Source organism: Mus pahari, chromosome 11 (assembly GCF_900095145.1).
Source record: "Mus pahari chromosome 11, PAHARI_EIJ_v1.1, whole genome shotgun sequence".
Lineage (NCBI taxonomy): Eukaryota > Metazoa > Chordata > Mammalia > Rodentia > Muridae > Mus > Mus pahari.
Window position 1 is genome coordinate 25,005,206 of NC_034600.1, and position 19,118 is coordinate 25,024,323.

At 45.2% G+C, this 19,118-nt stretch overlaps 1 protein-coding gene across 1 annotated transcript in view; it reads left to right on the forward strand.

The window, feature by feature from the left end:
* Arsb (arylsulfatase B) overlaps window positions 1-16,816 on the forward strand; it is a 170,975-nt gene extending 154,159 nt beyond the window's left edge. The window contains exons 7-8 of the mRNA XM_021208442.2: window positions 13,086-13,208; window positions 14,343-16,816. Coding sequence (XP_021064101.1) covers window positions 13,086-13,208; window positions 14,343-14,608 — 389 coding nt within the window. The 3' untranslated portion in view covers window positions 14,609-16,816. The remainder of the gene's footprint in view (window positions 1-13,085; window positions 13,209-14,342) is intronic.
* The last annotated feature ends 2,302 nt before the right edge of the window (window positions 16,817-19,118 follow it).

The window sequence follows — 19,118 nt, forward strand, 5'->3', positions numbered from 1 at the left end:
ACTGGGGGAGTAGAGGGGGAACTGGAGTAGAGGGGGAATAGGAGTAGAGGGGGAACTGGAGGAATAGAGGGGGGAACTGGAGTAGTAGATGGGGAGCTGGAGGAGTAGAGGGGGAACTGGAAGGGTAGTGGGGAACTGGAGGGGTAGAAGGAGCGGAAAATGTAAAGGGGATATATTATTTGGGGGAAAAAAACCCTCATTTTTAATTTTAAGAATTAAAAGAGAGAGAAGCCGAATATAATTACTCTCTCCTTGCTGTCCTGCCAGCTAAATCTCGAGTCTCCTTTCCTGCCTCCTCCCCGGATCCTCTCTGTGACCACTCTCCCATCAGTCTAGTTTCCCAGTTCACTTTCCTCTGCATCTTTCTGCTCTGGCTCTCTACAGCACCCCACCCTTTGCCCCTTTCTCTGCCCAGCCTATATGATTCTTCCACTTTAGTTACAGCAGGCAGAAGTTGGCCTAAGGCTCCAGGATGAGGAGTCTGGAACACAGGAGAGAGGATGCTCATGGGAGCCTCCTGATGCACTGTCCAATACAAAGGATTTTTCTGACTTTTCTACTTCTCCTGGGTTACAAGGCTAACAAGGCCTATGGCATGGGGGCACAAAATAAAGGTTAGGGAGCCTGAAAAACTACGGGGGGGGGGGAGGCTAAAGAAACTGAACCTTACTTCATAGCCTAGGCCAAAACTAAAGTAATTGATAAATTCCTTTTCTGAGAATGCGGGGTTGGATAGATGGGGCAGTGAGTGAGTGAAGCAAGAGGTCCAGACTCTGGCCATGTGGTACCCGGGTCAGTCCTGGGGTTAGAGCCGTGAAGAATTCCACAGAGAGAGGAATGTGAGTAGGTGGTAAGATCATAAAGTCTAAAATACCAGGTGGGATGTTGAGTTCCAATCTGGAGAATGAAAACATTAAAAGATGAACAGAGAAGGTGGAAAAAGAAAAAGAGGAATCTCGAGTGTCTTAGTTAGGGTTTCATTGCTATGAACAGACACCATGACCAAGGCAACTCTTATAAGGACAACATTTAATCAGGGCTGGCTTACAGGTCAGTGGTTCAGTCCATTATCATCAAGGCATGGCCACATCCAGGTATGCATGGTGCTGGAGTAGCTGAGAGTTCTACGTCTTCATCTGCAGGCCCTTGGGAGATGACTGACTCCCACATGGTTAGGAGGAGGGTCTTAAGGCCATGACCACAGTGACACACTTCCTCTAACAAGGCCACACTTCCAAATAGTGCCACTCCCTGGGCCAAGCATATTCAAACTATCACATGGGGAGATGACTTAGTGGATAAAGCCCTGCCATGGAGTGAGGACCAGGATCCCCATCTTCAGTTAAAACTGGTTGGGCATGCCCACTGCCTACATACTAGCACTAGGGACAGACTCCTAGGACAATGTGGCTGGTCACTGCTAGCTGAGCAGAAAGGTACACTCCAGGTTCAGAGAGAGAAAAGTAGAGAACACTATGGAACATTGAAAGGAGACAATTGATATCAATTTCAGGCTTCCGTATGTACATGTGTGCCCTGCACACACATGGGGGGGAGGAGGGGGAGGGAGGAAGGAGAGGAGGAGGAGGAGGAGGAGAAGAAGAAGAAGAAGAAGAAGAAGAAGAAGAAGAAGAAGAAGAAGAAGAAGAAGAAGAAGAAGAAGAAGAAGAAGAAGAAGCCCTTTGTATGCATCTTTCACTTGGAGATGGATAAGGAGACTCTGAAGGGACAAGACCTTTGCACAAAGAGATGGTCTTTCTGCCAGGATCCCAGCTTGCCTTTCCCCCATCCACAGGGTCTTGCTATGTAGCCCACGTTAGGCTTAAACTCTCAATCCTCCGGCCTCAGAGTCCAAGGAGCTGCGATTACAGGCCTGTGCCATCATGCCTGATCTTTGGGCTTTCATAACCTGTCACATATATCTTATCTGGAGCCCAGCCTGGCCTCTGAGCCCTCCCAGGGAAGTCATATCTCCTCTGGGCTCTCCTTGGCAACAGTTTATTGCGTATTTTACAATGTGGGGTGTTTGAACCAAAGCATCCTTTCATTTCTGGTCACACTCTGGCTTCTTTTATTCTGAGGATTGGTATGTAGCAGCCACAGTGATCAAGATAGGTTATCTGCTTTATAGATAAATGAATGTATCAAATAAATCCTTCAAGATTTGGTACAAAGTAAACATGCAGCCTACTTCGGGTACCACTGGTGATGGCTTCATTTTTCAGTGTGGTCCCCAGGGATACTTGCTTTCTGTTTTGTGCCTGACATTGCTCAATTGATACTCCTGGCTAGTGTTCGACACTCCCCGACTCTTGAAGCTCCCCATAAACAGGCTCCTTTCTGAGTAGTCACTACGTGCAATCCAACAGTGATTAACAGAGCTCTGTCTAGGTGGAGCAAGCCACATCAGAGTTGTCTTTTCACAAGGACTTTTAAAATATCGACTAAGGACTGAGTAAGTAGGTGTCAGAGAAACTGACTTTGTAAACTGAAAATTATGGACTTAGACTCATTTGAAACACATCATATGAAGTGTGTATATAAAAATAATGAGCATTTTGATTTTTCCCCGTAGGTAATAAATAGCATCTGTAATATCCTTCCCCACCTTTTCCTGATTAGCTTCATGTCTGGCATATTTTTCCCGACACTCCTGTTTCAAGTTATAAGGATTTCGCCAAGGACAGACAGGATTCTCAATAAGTAGTGTGGGTGTAACAGAAAACTTGCACTAATCTGGTGAAAGTCTAGGAAGGAACAGGCTGTCTAATGGCAGCCAGGCCACCCCTGCTAAGTGTTTTTACAGTCAGAGCTTGAGATCCACGCCCTGAGCTTCACTCTTGCCTTGTGTGCTCACCTGTAGGGGAAAACTGACAAGACACGAGGAAGGGGCAGGGAAGGAAAGGCAGAACTGTTGCTAAGCCCCCTGTGCTTGCACAGGGGGTCCGGCAGTCTTTCCCACCGCTTCGGGGTACCCTCCTCTTGTCTCCCCAGCACAGATACTCTCCTTTCCTGTTCTCTTTCTGCTGTTCCTTCTAGTCCAGTCTTCTGCCTTCAGGCGTAACCCTGGACAGGCTGTGTGCACCCACGGCCTGTGCACACCAAGTTCTCACCCCTTGGCATGGTCTATGTCGTAACTGGTGTGGCAGAGATGATATTCTAAAGGGGCAGAAACAATAGACCCCCAAGAAATGGGAATTTCCCTAGGAGATCTCATGCTGGTGGAGGAAAGGGGACCAGACAGAAGGGGACTGGGGACTTGTCTCCCAGAAAGGGATTTCACACTTTTTTTTTTTTTTCAAGACAGGGTTTCCCTGTATAGCCCTAGCTGTCCTGGAACTCACTTTGTAGACCAGGCTGGCCTCGAACTCAGAAATCCGCCTGCCTCTGCCTCCCGAGTGCTGGGATTAAAGGCGTGCGCCACCACCGCCAGGCTCACACTTTAAACAACTTGTCAAACCACCTTACAGGATGCGATTAAACCCAGATACTGATAGGTCAGCTATGGGCAGGACCACGCCTTGCTTAGATGTGGGTATTCTTCACTCTCTATTTGAACTTGATCTCACTTCAGAACTCTGAAGAAGGGCCTGAGGAGTTGCTGTCCCTTCACCTTTGTCCTTCTTCATAATCTGGCCACATCAGACGAATCTTTTTCTGGTTCCTGCTTTTGACATGGTTCTTTTAATTGAGGACAAGTGTCTAGGTCTGAATTTCATTCACAGATTGGGACTCCCAAGCTCCAAAACAAAGTGGTCTCACTAAACACTTGGCCCTCTCACTTAACTTCAAGCAAATGCAAAGATCCTTGAGTCTGTTCAACTTCTTCCTCCAACTTTATACAGAGTTAGAGTTGTCCTCCTGAGGTGGTCCCTGGTGTCACTGGGACAGTCTGTGAGACTAAACTTGAAAAAACCCAGTACTCGAAACAACAGCAAGTGGAGAGTCCACAGCTGTGCCCTGGACTTGGAGTGAGCCTGGGCAGCAAGCCCCCACAGTGAGACGAATTCCAGTCGCGTGTGGAGGCATTTCGAACAACCTCAAGAAAGTCTTGATGAAGCCATTCAAGTTTCAGTGGAAACTGTAAAATGACAGTTTCTGATGTCTGAGTGTACGGATATGACAGGGTCTGCCACAGTTCAGCACACGTATCCCATTCCTACCCCACACCTCAGCCCACAAAAAAAAAGTCATAAAATAAAAGCCTTAGCAGTGCCTGCGGCTCCCCAGCTTCGTGCTAGCCACTGTTTCCTTGTGGACGCCTTCTCTTCCCACCTGCACTGAGCAACACTCCCGCTCCAGTATTCCTAGAGTCCCTGCTGCCCACACTCCTGGCAACACTCACTGTTGTTGCTTGCACACAATTGTCTTTCTCTGCCTGGCTGTAGCCAGCAGCAGCACTAGCTCCAGAAGTTCTTAGGGCTGTGTATACAGTAGATACTTACTTATTCTCTCTCTCTCTCTCTCTCTCTCTCTCTCTCTCTCTCTCTCTCTCTCTCTCTCTCACACACACACACACACACACACACACACACACGTCAACTGAGTAAATGAGTCCCTGTTTCTGAGGGGGCAGTGGCTGTATGTAGTTCTATGCTGTTTTCTGTTTTCTTCCTTTCCTGTCTGATTCCTAAGCAATCAGGAAGACATTTCTCCATGGGGATGCGTAAATGGTTAACAAGCCCAATTGGGATGATGTTTTGCAAGAGGGTGAAGAACAACTCCCTAAGACAGTGATTGCTTGGTTCTGAGGACAGTCACTCCTAACAAGGATGAGTGTAGATGTAGTAAAAAGAGATTTGTATTTGAGGAATGGAGAAGTATCCCCGAGGTGCCCACAGAAGGCAGGATGGAAACAATGGGCTGGTTAATCAAAGGAGGCACATGTAGGAACGTTACAGTTACTGCAGCTGGACAGCCAAGGGACAGGCTGGTTGAGCACCAAGTCCTCTGTGGGACTGTCCTACAGCAGTAGCAGTGTCTATATAACATCAGTACAGTGGATGCTGATAAAGATGGTACCATCAGATCTCTGGAACAGGAAGAGGGCCAGGAGCCTAAGTCAGCCCAGACTGGGCCAGATGATGGTCTATGGCTGAGCTAGCTGGGCTCAGAGAGCCAGAGTTGGGTGTCAGAGTGACTGCAGGCCCCAGCTGGTACCAGTCTACAGGAAGAAGGAAAAACCACTGCTCTGCTTCACTCCGTTTTTATTTGGGGCCTGATCTGTTGATATCGGATATAAAATGTGGGTTATGTGCTATAGCTTCCTGTAAAACTTTCTAACAACACCCTGTTCCCATGGCAACTGGTTCAGACCACACAGTTGGTATAGGGCCAGACAGCTGGAAACACCTTGACTTTAATGGTTGCCAACCATAGGTCATAGGTTCAACAGAGATGAAGATGATTTCTTTTAGTTTATTGGTGCTGTCCATGTTCCTTGTCCAATGGTAACTGCATGGTGATTCAAAAGCCACACAAACTGGGTCTTCACACTCAGTGGTGCCTGAGGCCACCATCCATAGACTCTGATTCCATCTCATTTTCATCCTCTTCGCTGGGCAATCTTTTTCTACTTGTTTTACAAGCAGAGACAGAATAGTTCAATGACTTATTATGGTAACAAAAAACAGTTGTTGTAAAGGCCTCTAATATATACCCCGGTGTCCGGGTTTGCTTTTAGAACTACAGGGTGGTGATGTAGGGTCTGATACACTAAAGTCTTCCTAGATCTCCACATCCTTGAAGCTAGTGAAGAAGCCATTCGGCCTTCTCCATCGTTAGAAGTTAACCAGAGTACCCCAGCAAAGCATCAGAGTGGGCCAGCAAAGGATCAGCTCGGGGCAAGGTGCGGGGTGGTGGTTATTCCAGCCAGCTTAATATTTAAGAAACTATTCTTAAGAGGAAAACTTCTATATTTAGATTTGTAATGCTTTTTTTTTTTTTTTAACAAGACAACAGTGTTCATACTCACATCTGGCTGTGTAAGGCTCTGCCACACAGTAAGATGAGACCATAACCTTAGCCAAGCCCACAGTGACTGGGACATGAACCATGAGCACCCTGAAGATTTGATCCACATGTGCAGGGAGTCTCTGTCCAGCTGCAGCCTACTCCAGCTGCAGGCAGTCAGGTCTGGTGGGAGATGCCATCTTCCAGCAGGAGGCCTCTCACCAGTCAGCACAAGAGGGTGCTTGAAATTCACCAAGATTTGGGTCCTTTAAACTTTGAAAGGAAGAAATGACCAACCACTCTAATGGTTAACATAAGTTAAACTTCAATATAAATTGTAAGAGATACTTAAAGGGCTGGAGAGCTAGCTTAAGGGTTAAGAACACTGACTGTTCTTCCAGAGGACCTGGATTCAGTTCCCAGCACCCACATGGCTCATAGGTGGCTCTAACTCTAAGCCTAGGGGGTCTGATGCCCACATGTTCATATATACACACAGGTACAACACTCATGTACATAAAGTAAGAATAACTTTTAAAAGGAGATATAAGATCCGTATAACTAGTAACCGGCCTCCTCCCAGCAAGCAAACAGACCTGACATAATTTCAAATGAGAAGACACTTGGACAACCAGATTTCTGAAAGAGCTAATGTTTGCTAAACATAATCTTGGAGAACATTGCACTGTTAGTAAATGAGCACACACCCTTTGCAGGGAAGATGAATCCAGCACTCAGGAGGCAGAGGGATCTCTGTGAGTTCGAGGCTTGGTTTACACAGCAAATTCCAGGATACTACTAAGATTCTATCTCTAAAATAGAAAAGAGAGAGAAAAAAAAAAGCAAAGATGGGGAAATGATAAAGCAAATGGATCTGTCAGAGAATGAGATTTTAAACTTCTCTTTGTAAACTATGAAATAATTCAAAGCAAGGAGACTCATGAGGGTGGGAACAGGCTAGACAATAGCACAGGAGAGACTAAACCTCAAAATGGCAAACTGTAGTTTCTATCCATAAATATTTTTCTTCAACTCTCTCCCGCTTCTGGACCAGGATGGAGCAAGCACAGGTGTTCTCCACACCCATATCAAGGGGAAACCTTTGACACTTCTGCTTTGTTTTCCGGGGATAATAACCACTTTGCCTGTTGTTCTTCTTTTGCTATTTTTTTCTACCTTGGTAAAAGAAGATTAAAAAAAAAAACAACTAGTACATAAAAACCTGTACTACACGGATGTTGGCACTCACTGAAAATAATCGCCAAGTATTGCTGCCCAACTTATAGAACCACTATAGGAGTTAAGTAGTTTAACAAACCGAAAACACTTAAAATGGTGTCTTATGTTTCCAAGTAGATAGTAAGAACATGGACCAGCTGCTTTTAGTGTCTTTAGTGTTGATAACAGTCTTGCAATATTCAAATGTTGTGCAAAGCACTGTATATATCTTAACTCACTTGTAGTTAAATGAATTCTACCCACAGTAAACTAAGTTATAGGAAGTTCAGAGGGTTGCCCAAGAAAGAATAGCATTTATTGTTTACCTCCCACAGAATGGACTTCCTATCACGCATTTTGAATGTATCATCATACTTGGGCCACACAGTCATACTGCAAAGTAGAGTCTAGTACCTACACTACACGGCTGAGGATGCTCAGGCCAGGAAGGGCAGTTAGCACCAGCATCACTGAGGAGAGGAGCCGATACCTGAACCCAGGCAGGGCCCCTACACAGCGTGAGGGCAGAGAGACTCTGCTGCAGTGGCGCCTTCCGACATCCTCATTGCCGTCCAGTCTGACAGATGAACCTTTGACATTTTTTGCTGAGAAATCTGTGCCTCTGTCTTAAAACCCAACCGTCTGTACATCTATGTCAACTTATAAAAACACCACTTTAATAATTCATTATCTTATGACTCAAGAGCACAGAATCCAGAAATATATAAAGAAAGATTATATACTGTAGTATATAGTAGGTAGGGTGAAGATCAGCTTAATATCTGAAAATCAAGTAATGAAAGATGCCATGTCAATAGACCAAAGACACAAAAAAGATAACCTAATAGGCCCAGAAAAGCTGTTAGACAAAATGCAACACTCCTTTATTGATAGGAGCACTCAGACTATCAGTATGAATCTTACTTGACTTGATGAGACATCTATTCTAGAAGTCCTACAATTATCATCATAGACCGGGAGCTACAAGGACTACATTCTGTTCTTTCTGTTTTCATCAGCATTATATGGAGAATTAGGCAAAGCAATGAAATGTGAGATGAGACAGGGGAGAACAGGCACCCTGTTCAGGTCAGGGAAGTAAATGTGTCATGATGTTGAATATTAAGAATGCTGAGCCTCTTGTTCCCAATCCTGGGTGACCTGACTTTGATCACTAGGACCTACATGTTGGAAGGCCTAAGAGAACCAATGCTCTCAAATTGTCCTGATAGTTCCTGACATGCATGCGAATGTGCGTGCTCACACACACACTCACACACATACACACTCACACATGTGCACAACACTAAATAATTGGATAGATGGTTCGTAGGTAGGTATATAGGTATATAAATAGATAGATAAATAGATAGATAGATGATTGATTGATAGATGATTGATACATATAGTTTTTAAAATCATGAATCAAAATATAAAAGCTGTGTGAACTAATAAAAACAGCTTCAACCAGTTTGTAATAAAAGAGATCACATAGTCATTTGTACCTCATGTAGTAGATGTGAATCAAACAAACACAAAAATTTAGAAAAACATTTTAATAGCATCAAAAAATGAGAAAAATACTTAACAAATATATAAAGTTGAGTATATAGCTCAGTGGTAGAACATGTGTTAGGTTAAAAAACATGTGATAAGTAAATATCCAGGCATGGTAACACATGCCTTTAATCCAAGCACTAAGGGAATCAGAATTGGGTAGATTTCTGAGTTCAAGGCCAGCCTGGTCTACATAGCAAGCTCCAGGCTAGCCAGGGTTGTATACACAGTGAGACCCTGCCTCAAAAGAGTAAAATTATAAAATCAGTTCCTTGGCTGTACCAGCCACATTTCATACGCTCCACAGCCACACGTGGCTGGTGCCTGAAGCACAGCCCAGTGCAGACACAGCCCATTGGCAACATCATGGAGACGCCCCCTGGATACTGGAGCTTTAAGGACAGACTCAGCCCAAGGGGCAGTTGGCAAGGGTATCACTACAGATGAGTGCAAAGAGGACACCCTTTGCACTAAATGATGTTTAAATAGCTAAAATCCATATCTGAAAGAAGAAAAAAAGGAACACTCTTGATTCCTACCCTTCTTTATAGACAGAAATCACCCCCACGTGGGTTTCAAAATCCAACGTAAGATAAAGGTGTTGGCTTTTCACCAGTGCTGGCAGTGGAGGAAGCAGCCAAACCCGGCTGACTCCCGTTGCTACACATGATTTAATGCTAACAGTTTTGTGGGCATGACTTATCAGACTAAACATTTTTGGATTAAAAGGAGCCAGAAGTGAAAGTAACGTACTGCATACTCTCTGTTCACATAGAGTTCAAAAGCAGGCAGAGGGCATCTTTGCTGTCCAGAGATGTCACAGGTCCCTTGGAGAGAGGGGGGAGCACCTGGAAGCGCAGCCACGGGTCCCGACACCCTGGTGATGCTCAACCGCCTGTCTGTCCAGCTGCGCACCTGTGACCTGCACTATTTTCTCTACAGGGCTGTAGACGTGTGTTGATAAGAACTCCTTTCTTTAGCACTGAAAAAAAAAAAAAAAACAGTTCTTGTTGAATAAATTCTTCACAAAGATGAAGTTTTTTCAAGAATTTTTAGGTGGTACAGGACTCAGAGGAATGGGGATATTCTGATAGGAGAGCCACTTGCTGTGTTGGAAAAGCATGGACCTTCAAGTGGTCAGTTCTAGACACAGACCGCAGAGGAGCTCCAGCCCTTGTGTAAGAAGTACGCAGCAGTACTCATGTGGGGCAATCAATACCACACACAAAATGAAGTGGGCTGAGAACATCCACAGAGAAACAGATTAACATGCTGAGGTATGTTGTAGAGTGAATTTAAACAGTGAAGAGGAATACGTGCACATATATAATTACAGAACTCTAGAGCGGGAATGATAGTTATAGCATGTGTATAATAACACCAGTGTATAAGGTCTGACACAGTGCTGTGCATATTCCTCAACACGCACACACATGGGCCTGCACTTTGAAATGGCTGAGGATCCCTAGAAGCTATAGGAGCAACAGCATGTGGAACAGACAACTGAATGAGGACAGAGGGGACTTCAACTTGATCTTGTTGTCCAGCTTCTTTTGTTAAAAAAGCCACGTGGTGCTGGGGGTGGCTCTGTGGGTAAAGGGTGCCTGCCGCCAAGCCAGACAACCCAAGTTCAATCTCCTGGCTCCACATGATGGAGGGAGAGAAATAACTCTTTCAAGCTGTTCTCTAACCTCCACATGCCACAGTGACACACACACACACACCTGTGCACACATATGCACGCACACAAGCACACACATACACGTACACACAAAAAGTGTATATAAAATAAATAAAATGTAAGAGCAGTTTTTGAAGGAAATGTGGCAAACTATTAACATCTGTTCACATGGTGACGGTCCTAGGGAGTTAGTATCCTTTGACATGTTCTCTGTGTTCAGTCACTCAAAAAGGGAAAAAGAAAGTTGAGATAATCGTATCATTCATCATTTAGTCTAGACTTGTTGCTTAGATATTTTCTGCTCCTGTTTGTTTTAAGAAAAACATATATATATATATATATATATATATATATATATATATATATGTAAGTAGTGCTGAGATAGCAACTCCCTCCCTTCTGTTTATGTTCACAAAATCATGCTTGTTTTATTTAATACCCAAAATGTTTGATATTGAAATGTGCCCTTTATACAAATTCATGAGGGAGACGAGAGGCTTCACAGTTTTATCACAGCCTGTGCGCCATGAACCCCCTTCCTGTGATGCACATCTCCACCTGTCTCCATCACTAGAAGCGTCCGTTTGTGTTACAGCCAAAATATTTGCAAGCAAAGAATCGAGAAATTAGCCAGGTTTTCCTTGTGGGGGCCCACTAAGACTGAAACCGCTGATGTGTACTGGATCGGTGCCCAGACTTGGAAAGACTGACACGGGACAGGGCTTTCACCTTTTCTATGGCCTGCAGAGCCTGTGCCAAACCCTGCTTCAAATCCAGGGAGCCCTGAAGCTCTGTAGGGCATGGCACGGCATACCAAGTTTTGTTGTCCTTTGACTGGCCTGGTCTTGAGCTCCCACCTGCCTGCCGTTCATCTCCTCGGTGGTGTGTGGACTTCCTTGTTCTGGTCTGTGCTCTGGCAGGTGCTGGGGCCTTGACCATGGTAGGCAAGGGCTCTGCAGCCAAGCTCCACCTCCAGCTGTTTTGTTCCATTGCCTTTTGAGTCTGCACTTTTCCAGGCATAACCACGCACTTACTAGCCTGCCTACTTGTAATAAAACAAGGGGACCTTCTGAAATATTCTCAGGATAACTGCCTTGACTATATTTGAAAGGTTAAGGGAGAAATGTGAACTTAGACTAAATAGTGTTCAGTGAGGTCCAAAAGTTGAAGCTTATAGGTATGTAAATATGTACTTGTGGTCATGAGTACACCCATCCCTTGTCATCACGGGTCAACAAGGTCCTCAGCTAAAGGACTTCACCTATCTCTGCAGATGAGAGAAGAAGTTAGCCAGAAAGGACAGACTGAGTGTGCCCAGCTGAGACTCTTTCCTGGGTCTAAGTTGAGAGCCAGCATGTGTCCCAGATGTTTGCAGTCTGAGTCTCACCGTGGGCTGTAAGGGAGCCCTGAGACTGCCCATCAGTTCAGTCACTGTAGTCAAATGAAAACCAAGGGCCAGCTACCAGCACAGCTCTCTCTACTGTGACCCGAAGCCATCTTCTCTAGAGGCAGTTTCACCAGTACAGAGGTGATAATTAAGCTCGGTCTATCTGGCTCTCACTCTGAATGGGTTCTAATCTGGAGAGGAGGATGAATAGTAATAACTGCCCCCTCAGAAGCTTGATCAGCTGCTATAAGACCTTCAAATGATAAATTAATATAACCCACGTGTCTTAGTTAGGCTTTCCTTTGCTGTGAAGAAACGCCCCGACCAAGGCGACTGTATAAAGGACATCATTTCATTGGGGCTGGCTTACAGGTTCAGAGGTTCAGTCCATTATCGTGGTAGGAAGCTTGGCAGTGTGCAGGTAGGCATGGTGTAGCAAGAGCTGAGAGTTCTACATCTTGATCCAAAAGCAGCAGGAGACTGTGTTCCTGGGCAGCCTGGAAGAGGCCCCCTAATTCCACTCTGGGGAAAGCTTGAGCATTAAAGGCCATCCCACAGTGACGCACTTTCTCCAACAAGGCCGCACCCCCTGATAGTGGCAAGCCTTCAAATGCTTAAGTCTATGGAGGCCATACCTTTTCAAACCACCACTACTTTATATGCTCAAACGGTTCCTAGACCCATAGTTATTCTGTGGAATAGTTACAAACCTTGCTCACCGATGTTTAAATTTCACAAATGGTTTAAAAGGAAATGTATCTGTAGTTTTTTTGTACTGTGCTTAACCTCTCCTAGCTTTATAGATTATAAAATGTGCACTTTATAATTTTATATACTATCTGCAAAGGTACAACCATTCACAGAAAATGTATTTCAGTTACACATTAAGAAGAAGAAGAACACACATGTTCTTGCACGCTCACGCGTGTGCGCACACACGCACCACACACTCGTGCTCGTGCACACAACCACTGCCCGGCTCAGTTGCTGTAACAGACACTGCTGTGCACATGGCTCTGAATGTTGGCGGGAGGCAGTGATTTTAAGGATGGATTAGCCTTCTAATCTCCTTGGGATTTCCTTTATATTTGTGGTGGTTTATGACTGACATCTAATGTAACTACCCTTTCTGTTTGTATTTAATAAAAGATTCGTTTCTGTGGCAGGACACACATTTGTACTCTGGTGTTGAACAAAGGCTACTGTTCTACAAGAAGGGTATAAAATGTTGATTTACAATGACACAGGCCAATAACAGCAATCTAATTCTTCCAAACTATTTCTTCCCAGGTCCTGGCAAGAACATGACTCCAGCAAAGAATGATTCTTTTCCGCTAGAACATTCTGCCTTTAACACGTCTATCCATGCTGGGATCAGATACAAAAATTGGAAACTCCTCACGGGCCACCCAGGTAGACTGCTTCGCTCCCTTCCTGTGGCCACCATGGTAGGGCAGTGTCCCCAGTCTGTCCTCCGGGCCTTCATTCCCTGGACCATGTCCATAGAAAGGGAAGTCCTTATCACTGTTCTAAGCCCTTCTCCTTGCCTAGCCAGCTCCTCAAGGCTCCCTGCCAACCCCTCCGTTTGCTTAGACATCTGAACTGTCAACTAGTCCTTCAGATCTTTTACAGTCCCTGCAGATCTTAAGGAAGCAGCTATCTGCTTGTGGTTTCATGGCCTTCTTTTAAGCCTCTGTCTGGTCCATATTACACAACTTCTGTTGTCTGCCTGAGTAGACTTCCCACCAAACAGAACAGTGAGAGAATGCTCACCAAAATGAGAGCTGACTCACTTTTTTTTTTTTTTTTTTTTTTTTTGTAATATATCTCCAAAGCTACAGGGTAGAGGAATGGCTTCAGCTGCCCATTCTGACCCTCCATCTGAGTTGATGTTTGTTGTTGTTGTTGATGATGATGATGATGATGATGATGATGATGATGATGATGTCATCTGTAGTTGGGTAAGAGGAGAAAATCCGACTTGGGTGCTTCATAAACATATGGATTTTTAGACATGTGTGACTGTCGAATACAGCACACCCAGCCAGCTGTAGCTCTGCACGGGTTCTCTGGCCGGGGAAGGGTCGGCTTCCCTTGCCCCTTCCTTAGCGTCACTGTTTTGTAAATATGGGATATTTACACAGGCTCTGATGCAGTTTAGCGATGCTTAGTTCATGAGTGTTCTTGGTGTCTATCATGACAGTTCATTGTTTGGGACCGCCCCATGCATTGCAAGAGGATTACTGTGCTGATGCTTGACAGCAGGAGTACCCTCATTGCCCCAGCCATTGTGACAACTAAGACCCTCGCCCTGCTTCTACCCCACACATAGTTCTTAATGTCCCTTGTTGTAAAGCTATAGGATCTGGATCATCATGGCATGGAAATCATATTCTGAACTCAACATCAGAAGGCACATGGTTTTTGTTTGTTTCTTGATGTACGACCATACCCACAAAGCCAGGAAGCCTTGTCCCCAGATTCCTGAGATTAGAACCCAACAAGGGTACCCTCTCCACACACACTAATGTTTAATTTCTTTGCCAGGCTGTGGTTACTGGTTCCCGCCTCCATCTCTATCCAACCTCTCCGAGATACCTCCAGTGGACCCACCAACCAAGACTCTCTGGCTCTTTGATATCGATCAGGACCCTGAAGAAAGACATGACATGTCCCAGGAGCACCCCCACATCGTTCAGAGCCTTCTCTCCCGCCTGCAGTACTACCATGAACATTCTGTACCTTCTCACTTCCCACCCTTGGACCCCCGCTGCGATCCCAAGGGCACTGGTGTATGGAGCCCCTGGATGTAGAGCTCTGGGGGAGGGGGGCTGAAGCCCATTTCTGGGCAGGTTAGACCTCAGGCCCCTACTCTCCTGGCTTCTCTTCTTTATCATCCCCCACCCTGTCACCTGGCCCTCATGCTACATAACCCTCCAAAGGAGTCCAATTTCAACCCACAGTACATTTTAAAAGCCAGTAAACTCTGGAAGGATCCTGGTGTCGGGTGCAGTTAGTGTCTGGGGGCCAGGGTGGCCGGGTTCAGCCTGCCTCCTAAGCTGCAGACGCTGGGAACTTGACATAGGAAGTTATCCTTGTGTCCCGGAGCCCTGGACAGCTGGCTCGTTTTGCTTCACAAGTCAGCTATTAGAACTCCCTCTTCTAATAACCAGCTTTATTGGCAGGACACATTTCTTATAACAAAGGCAGGGAGCAAATGATTGCTAGTGGTTCTGTTGGCTGTGAGGGCTCCCTGTCTGTGAGCTCTTCCACATCCATGACCCTGACCCTGACCCTGACCCTGACCAGTCTACTCACTCATCTTCCTGTGGAGCATCCAGCCCATTGCAGTAAGCCAGCATGGAGGCATGTCTGTGCCTTGGTTTTGGTTTCCACGGTAACTAAATGTGTTTTTATCCCCCCACCCACTATTGCTCATTCTGTCCAGACTTCTGCTAACCAGCTTGCGTGGTTCTGTTCCTGTCATACCTTTGGACTTCACTGTCCTGTGCCTGAGGTCTCTTTCCCCTCTGCTCCACCCATTCTGAGCTTTGGGATAGCCCTAAGCCCTGCCCAGCGGAGGTGGACTGGTCATTCTGTGTCCATGCTAATGGGAGTTGTGGGTCTGTGGCATCTGCTAAGGAGGTTTATTCACAGTTGCATGGGATCCGTCAAGACTGTGGCTAGATCTCCCACTATGCCATGGTCTATGCTGTTTTCTCAAGCAGTGGCAAGAAAGGCCAGGCTACCCCCTCTTCTCCCTGAGATGACGGATGGAGCAGTCTCAGACAGGAAGTGGCCAATGTCTGGAATGTTGGCCTCAGTAAGGCAGAGGAGACACCGTCCACGTCCCTTTCATTCTCTGTTTCACTGCCCTGTTCTAGGGCTCTGGATTCTGGGCCTGGAGAATGAGGACACACTATTTGACCTTCAGCTCTTTCTCAGACAGACCCTCTTACATCCTACCTACGTGAGTCCGCCAGATTCTCAGCAGGGAGTGTCAAACCCAGTGGTACTTCTTATTAGCACCTCTGTCTCATTCACAGTTTATCACCAACAGCAGCAACTATGCCTGCAACATAATAGATAGCCAATACTTTTTTTAAAAATGAATGAATGAACAGAGTAAGCAAGTGTCACCGTGGCATTCACTAGTCCAGTGAGCTGACTGTAAGGGCAGTATAAATATCCTCCAGCCCTTACGATTCTGTCCTCAAGCTGTCCCCTCCCACCTCTGCGCTGGCGGGAGAATGATCTGTATATGATGGCCTCTGCAGGTAGACAAAAGAGAATTCTGCTTCCCGGGAAGTCTCCTTTGCCAACAATCTCCATTTCCATTTCTTCAGTGCACACTAGAAATTAAAACCACCCAATAATATGATGTGTACAGTCATCTTCAGTTCAGTAGCAGCATCTCCTGGTCATTAATATTCTGTATTTTATTATGGTAAGAGTATTATAAGAAAACGGTACTGTAGCTAATGACATCTTTTACCAACCTTTGCCCAACTGGGCTGGCACACAGCCTACCATTAGTCCACTTTTTACTCCAAAGACTGTGACAGGGCCTGAGTGGCATGAGTCTGAATACTCCTCCTGTGTCCTTCTCCTGCAGCTATATGTGGACTGAAGGTCCCTACTTCATAACACCTACTTGATCTTTCCTTAGTGTTCTCAGAACAGCTGTCCTCAGTTCCAGCTGTGAATGTGGGCAGTGTTTGGAACATTAACACAACTAACGGATTTAAGGAGACTTTCAGAAAGTGATTCTTAAAAATAACTGGAGGTTTTGTCTGATAAAACAAATAGAATGGAATATGTCTCAGATAATATCTCATTGGATTTTCATGTTTTATATAAAAATAAAAGCTTGATGACCTATTTTTAGAGAGGTTAACATTAGTTCTTTCCAATTTTGTTTAACCTTGAAGATTTTATTTAACTTGTAAACTTACTCCTTCGTTATGACATGATTGTTCCAGATTTGAGGGACAAAATAAAATTAAATCTTTCTAAAACTATGTCAGCCTTGGACATGGGGGTCTCTCCTTGTGATGGTTGAAAGTTCGGGAGCTTGGAGCAGTGATAGTTGAATGTCACGGATGTACCCAAGGTGCTGGTACGCTTTAAGGCAAGGAAAAGGCAAGACTTGTGTGATAGAAGCATGGCCACGTTGTTTGGAACTTGCCAGTTTTATATTATGTGAATTATATCTCAACACATATGTTACACAAATATAGTAAAAATAGTAGTTTTTGAGCCGGGTGTGATGGTGCACGCCTTTAATCCCAGCACTCGGGAGGCAGAGGCAGGTGGATTTCTGAGTTCGAGGCCAGCCTGGTCTACAAAGTGAGTTCCAGGACAGCCAGGGCTATACAGAGAAACCTTGTCTCAAAAAACCCAAATATATATATATATATATATTAGTTTTTTAAATGTTAGAGCCACTGAGATTGCTCAATGGATAGATAGCTTACACTACAAGATGAACACCTGACCTCACAGAAGGATGGAGAGAGAGGACTGACTCCAGAGATGTGTCCTCCAACATCGGTGCCATGTCATAAACACCTCACGTCATACACACATACATAATGAGAGACAGGCACGTGCATGAATGTGCATGTAAGTACCAGAGAAGCCAAAAGATGTGAGGTCCCCTCGAACTGGACAGACAGCTGTGAGCCTTCTGCCTTAGGTGGAGAAGCTGAACCTGCGTTCTCTGGAAGATTGATACGTGCTCTTCTTAACAGCCACACCATCACCCTACATACATTTTTTGTCTTCTTTACAGGATTCATTAAAGGACCAGCTCAAATATCCATCAACACATACGTTGGTAATAAAATATCGTATATATGAAGCAGAGTGTCTTCCAGTTACAAAAAGAAATGGGTGTTTTCATACATTCTATAATTTGTATTAACTTTTATCTTAGTTAGGCTTTCTTTACTGTGAAGAGTCACCATGACAACTCTTCTAAAGGAAAACATTTCATTGGGGCTGGCTTAAAGGATCAGCGGACCATCCATTATCCTCCTGGAAGGAAGCATGGTGGCCTGCAGGCAGACACGTGCTGGAGAAGGAGCCTTAAGTTCTACAACTTGATCCACATGGAGCAGGAGGGGACTGTGTGTCACACCGGGTGTAGTTTTGAGGCCTCAAAGCCCGCCTCCACAATGACACACTTCCTCCAACAAGGCCACGCCTCCTAATAGTGACACTCCCTATGGGCCACACATTCAAACAGATGAGTCTACAGAGGCCGTTCCTATTTAACCCACCACAACTTTGAAAACATTACGCTAAGTGGAAGACATTGAGCATGAAGGACAAATACTGCGTAATCCCACTGGCATGAATTATTAAGAACAGGAAAATACAGGGCCAATGAGTAAGTAAAGGCGCTTGCTGCTGAGGCTGGCGACCTAAGTTCAGGCATCAGGTGGAAGGAGAAAGCTGACTGACCCCACAACTGATCCTCCGCCCTCCCCATGCCACTGAAGGGACTCTGGGCAGCGTGGGTGTGGTGAACATGCCTCTGGCAGGCCTTGCCCTTCTCTCTCATTCCCTCTGCCTTGCTAAATGACATTCCTAAGGCTAGCCCCCAAGGACTGTTCTCATATTTGGCCACTTCCTCCTCCTGAAGCTGACTGCCAAGATGCGGCTATCAAAATACGGAAGTTCAGCAATCAAAATCCCACTTTGGTTCACCTAGTTAAGATGCCAATTAAAATTAAACACCTCATCCTAATGCGGGTTTCCCCTTTCCCCTTTATAAACCACCATTTTCTCATGGGTCTCCTCCCTATCCTGAGGCAGTCCTTTGTCCCCACTCCAGGACAGATGCCCCTCCCTTTGTCCCTTGTACCTTCCCCTTCTCCCTCATTCTCTCTCTCCTACCCTTGTCTCTTATTCCTTGCCCTTGTCCCTCTGGAAGAAATAAACCTCTTTTGGCCTGAGAACTTGGTCTTGGGGGTTCTGAGCCAATATTGGTCTCTTCAACCACAGCACACTAGATAAATAAATGTATTAAAAAAAGAAAGAAAGAAAAAGTTTCAAAGAACATGCAGATTCAAATTCATAGAGGAAAAAAAGACCTATTACTGAGGTCTTGGGGGTGGAGAGTGGGAAGACACTGCCCAGTGGGCCCAGGATTTCTGAAGAAAGTTTAGAAGGAGGTAGTGATGTCATTTACCTAACATTGAATGTAACCAATACACCATTGATGGTGTCTTAGTCAGGGTTTCTATTCCTGCACAAACATCATGACCAAGAAGCAAGTTGGGGAGGAAAGGGTTTATTTGGCTTACATTTCCATAC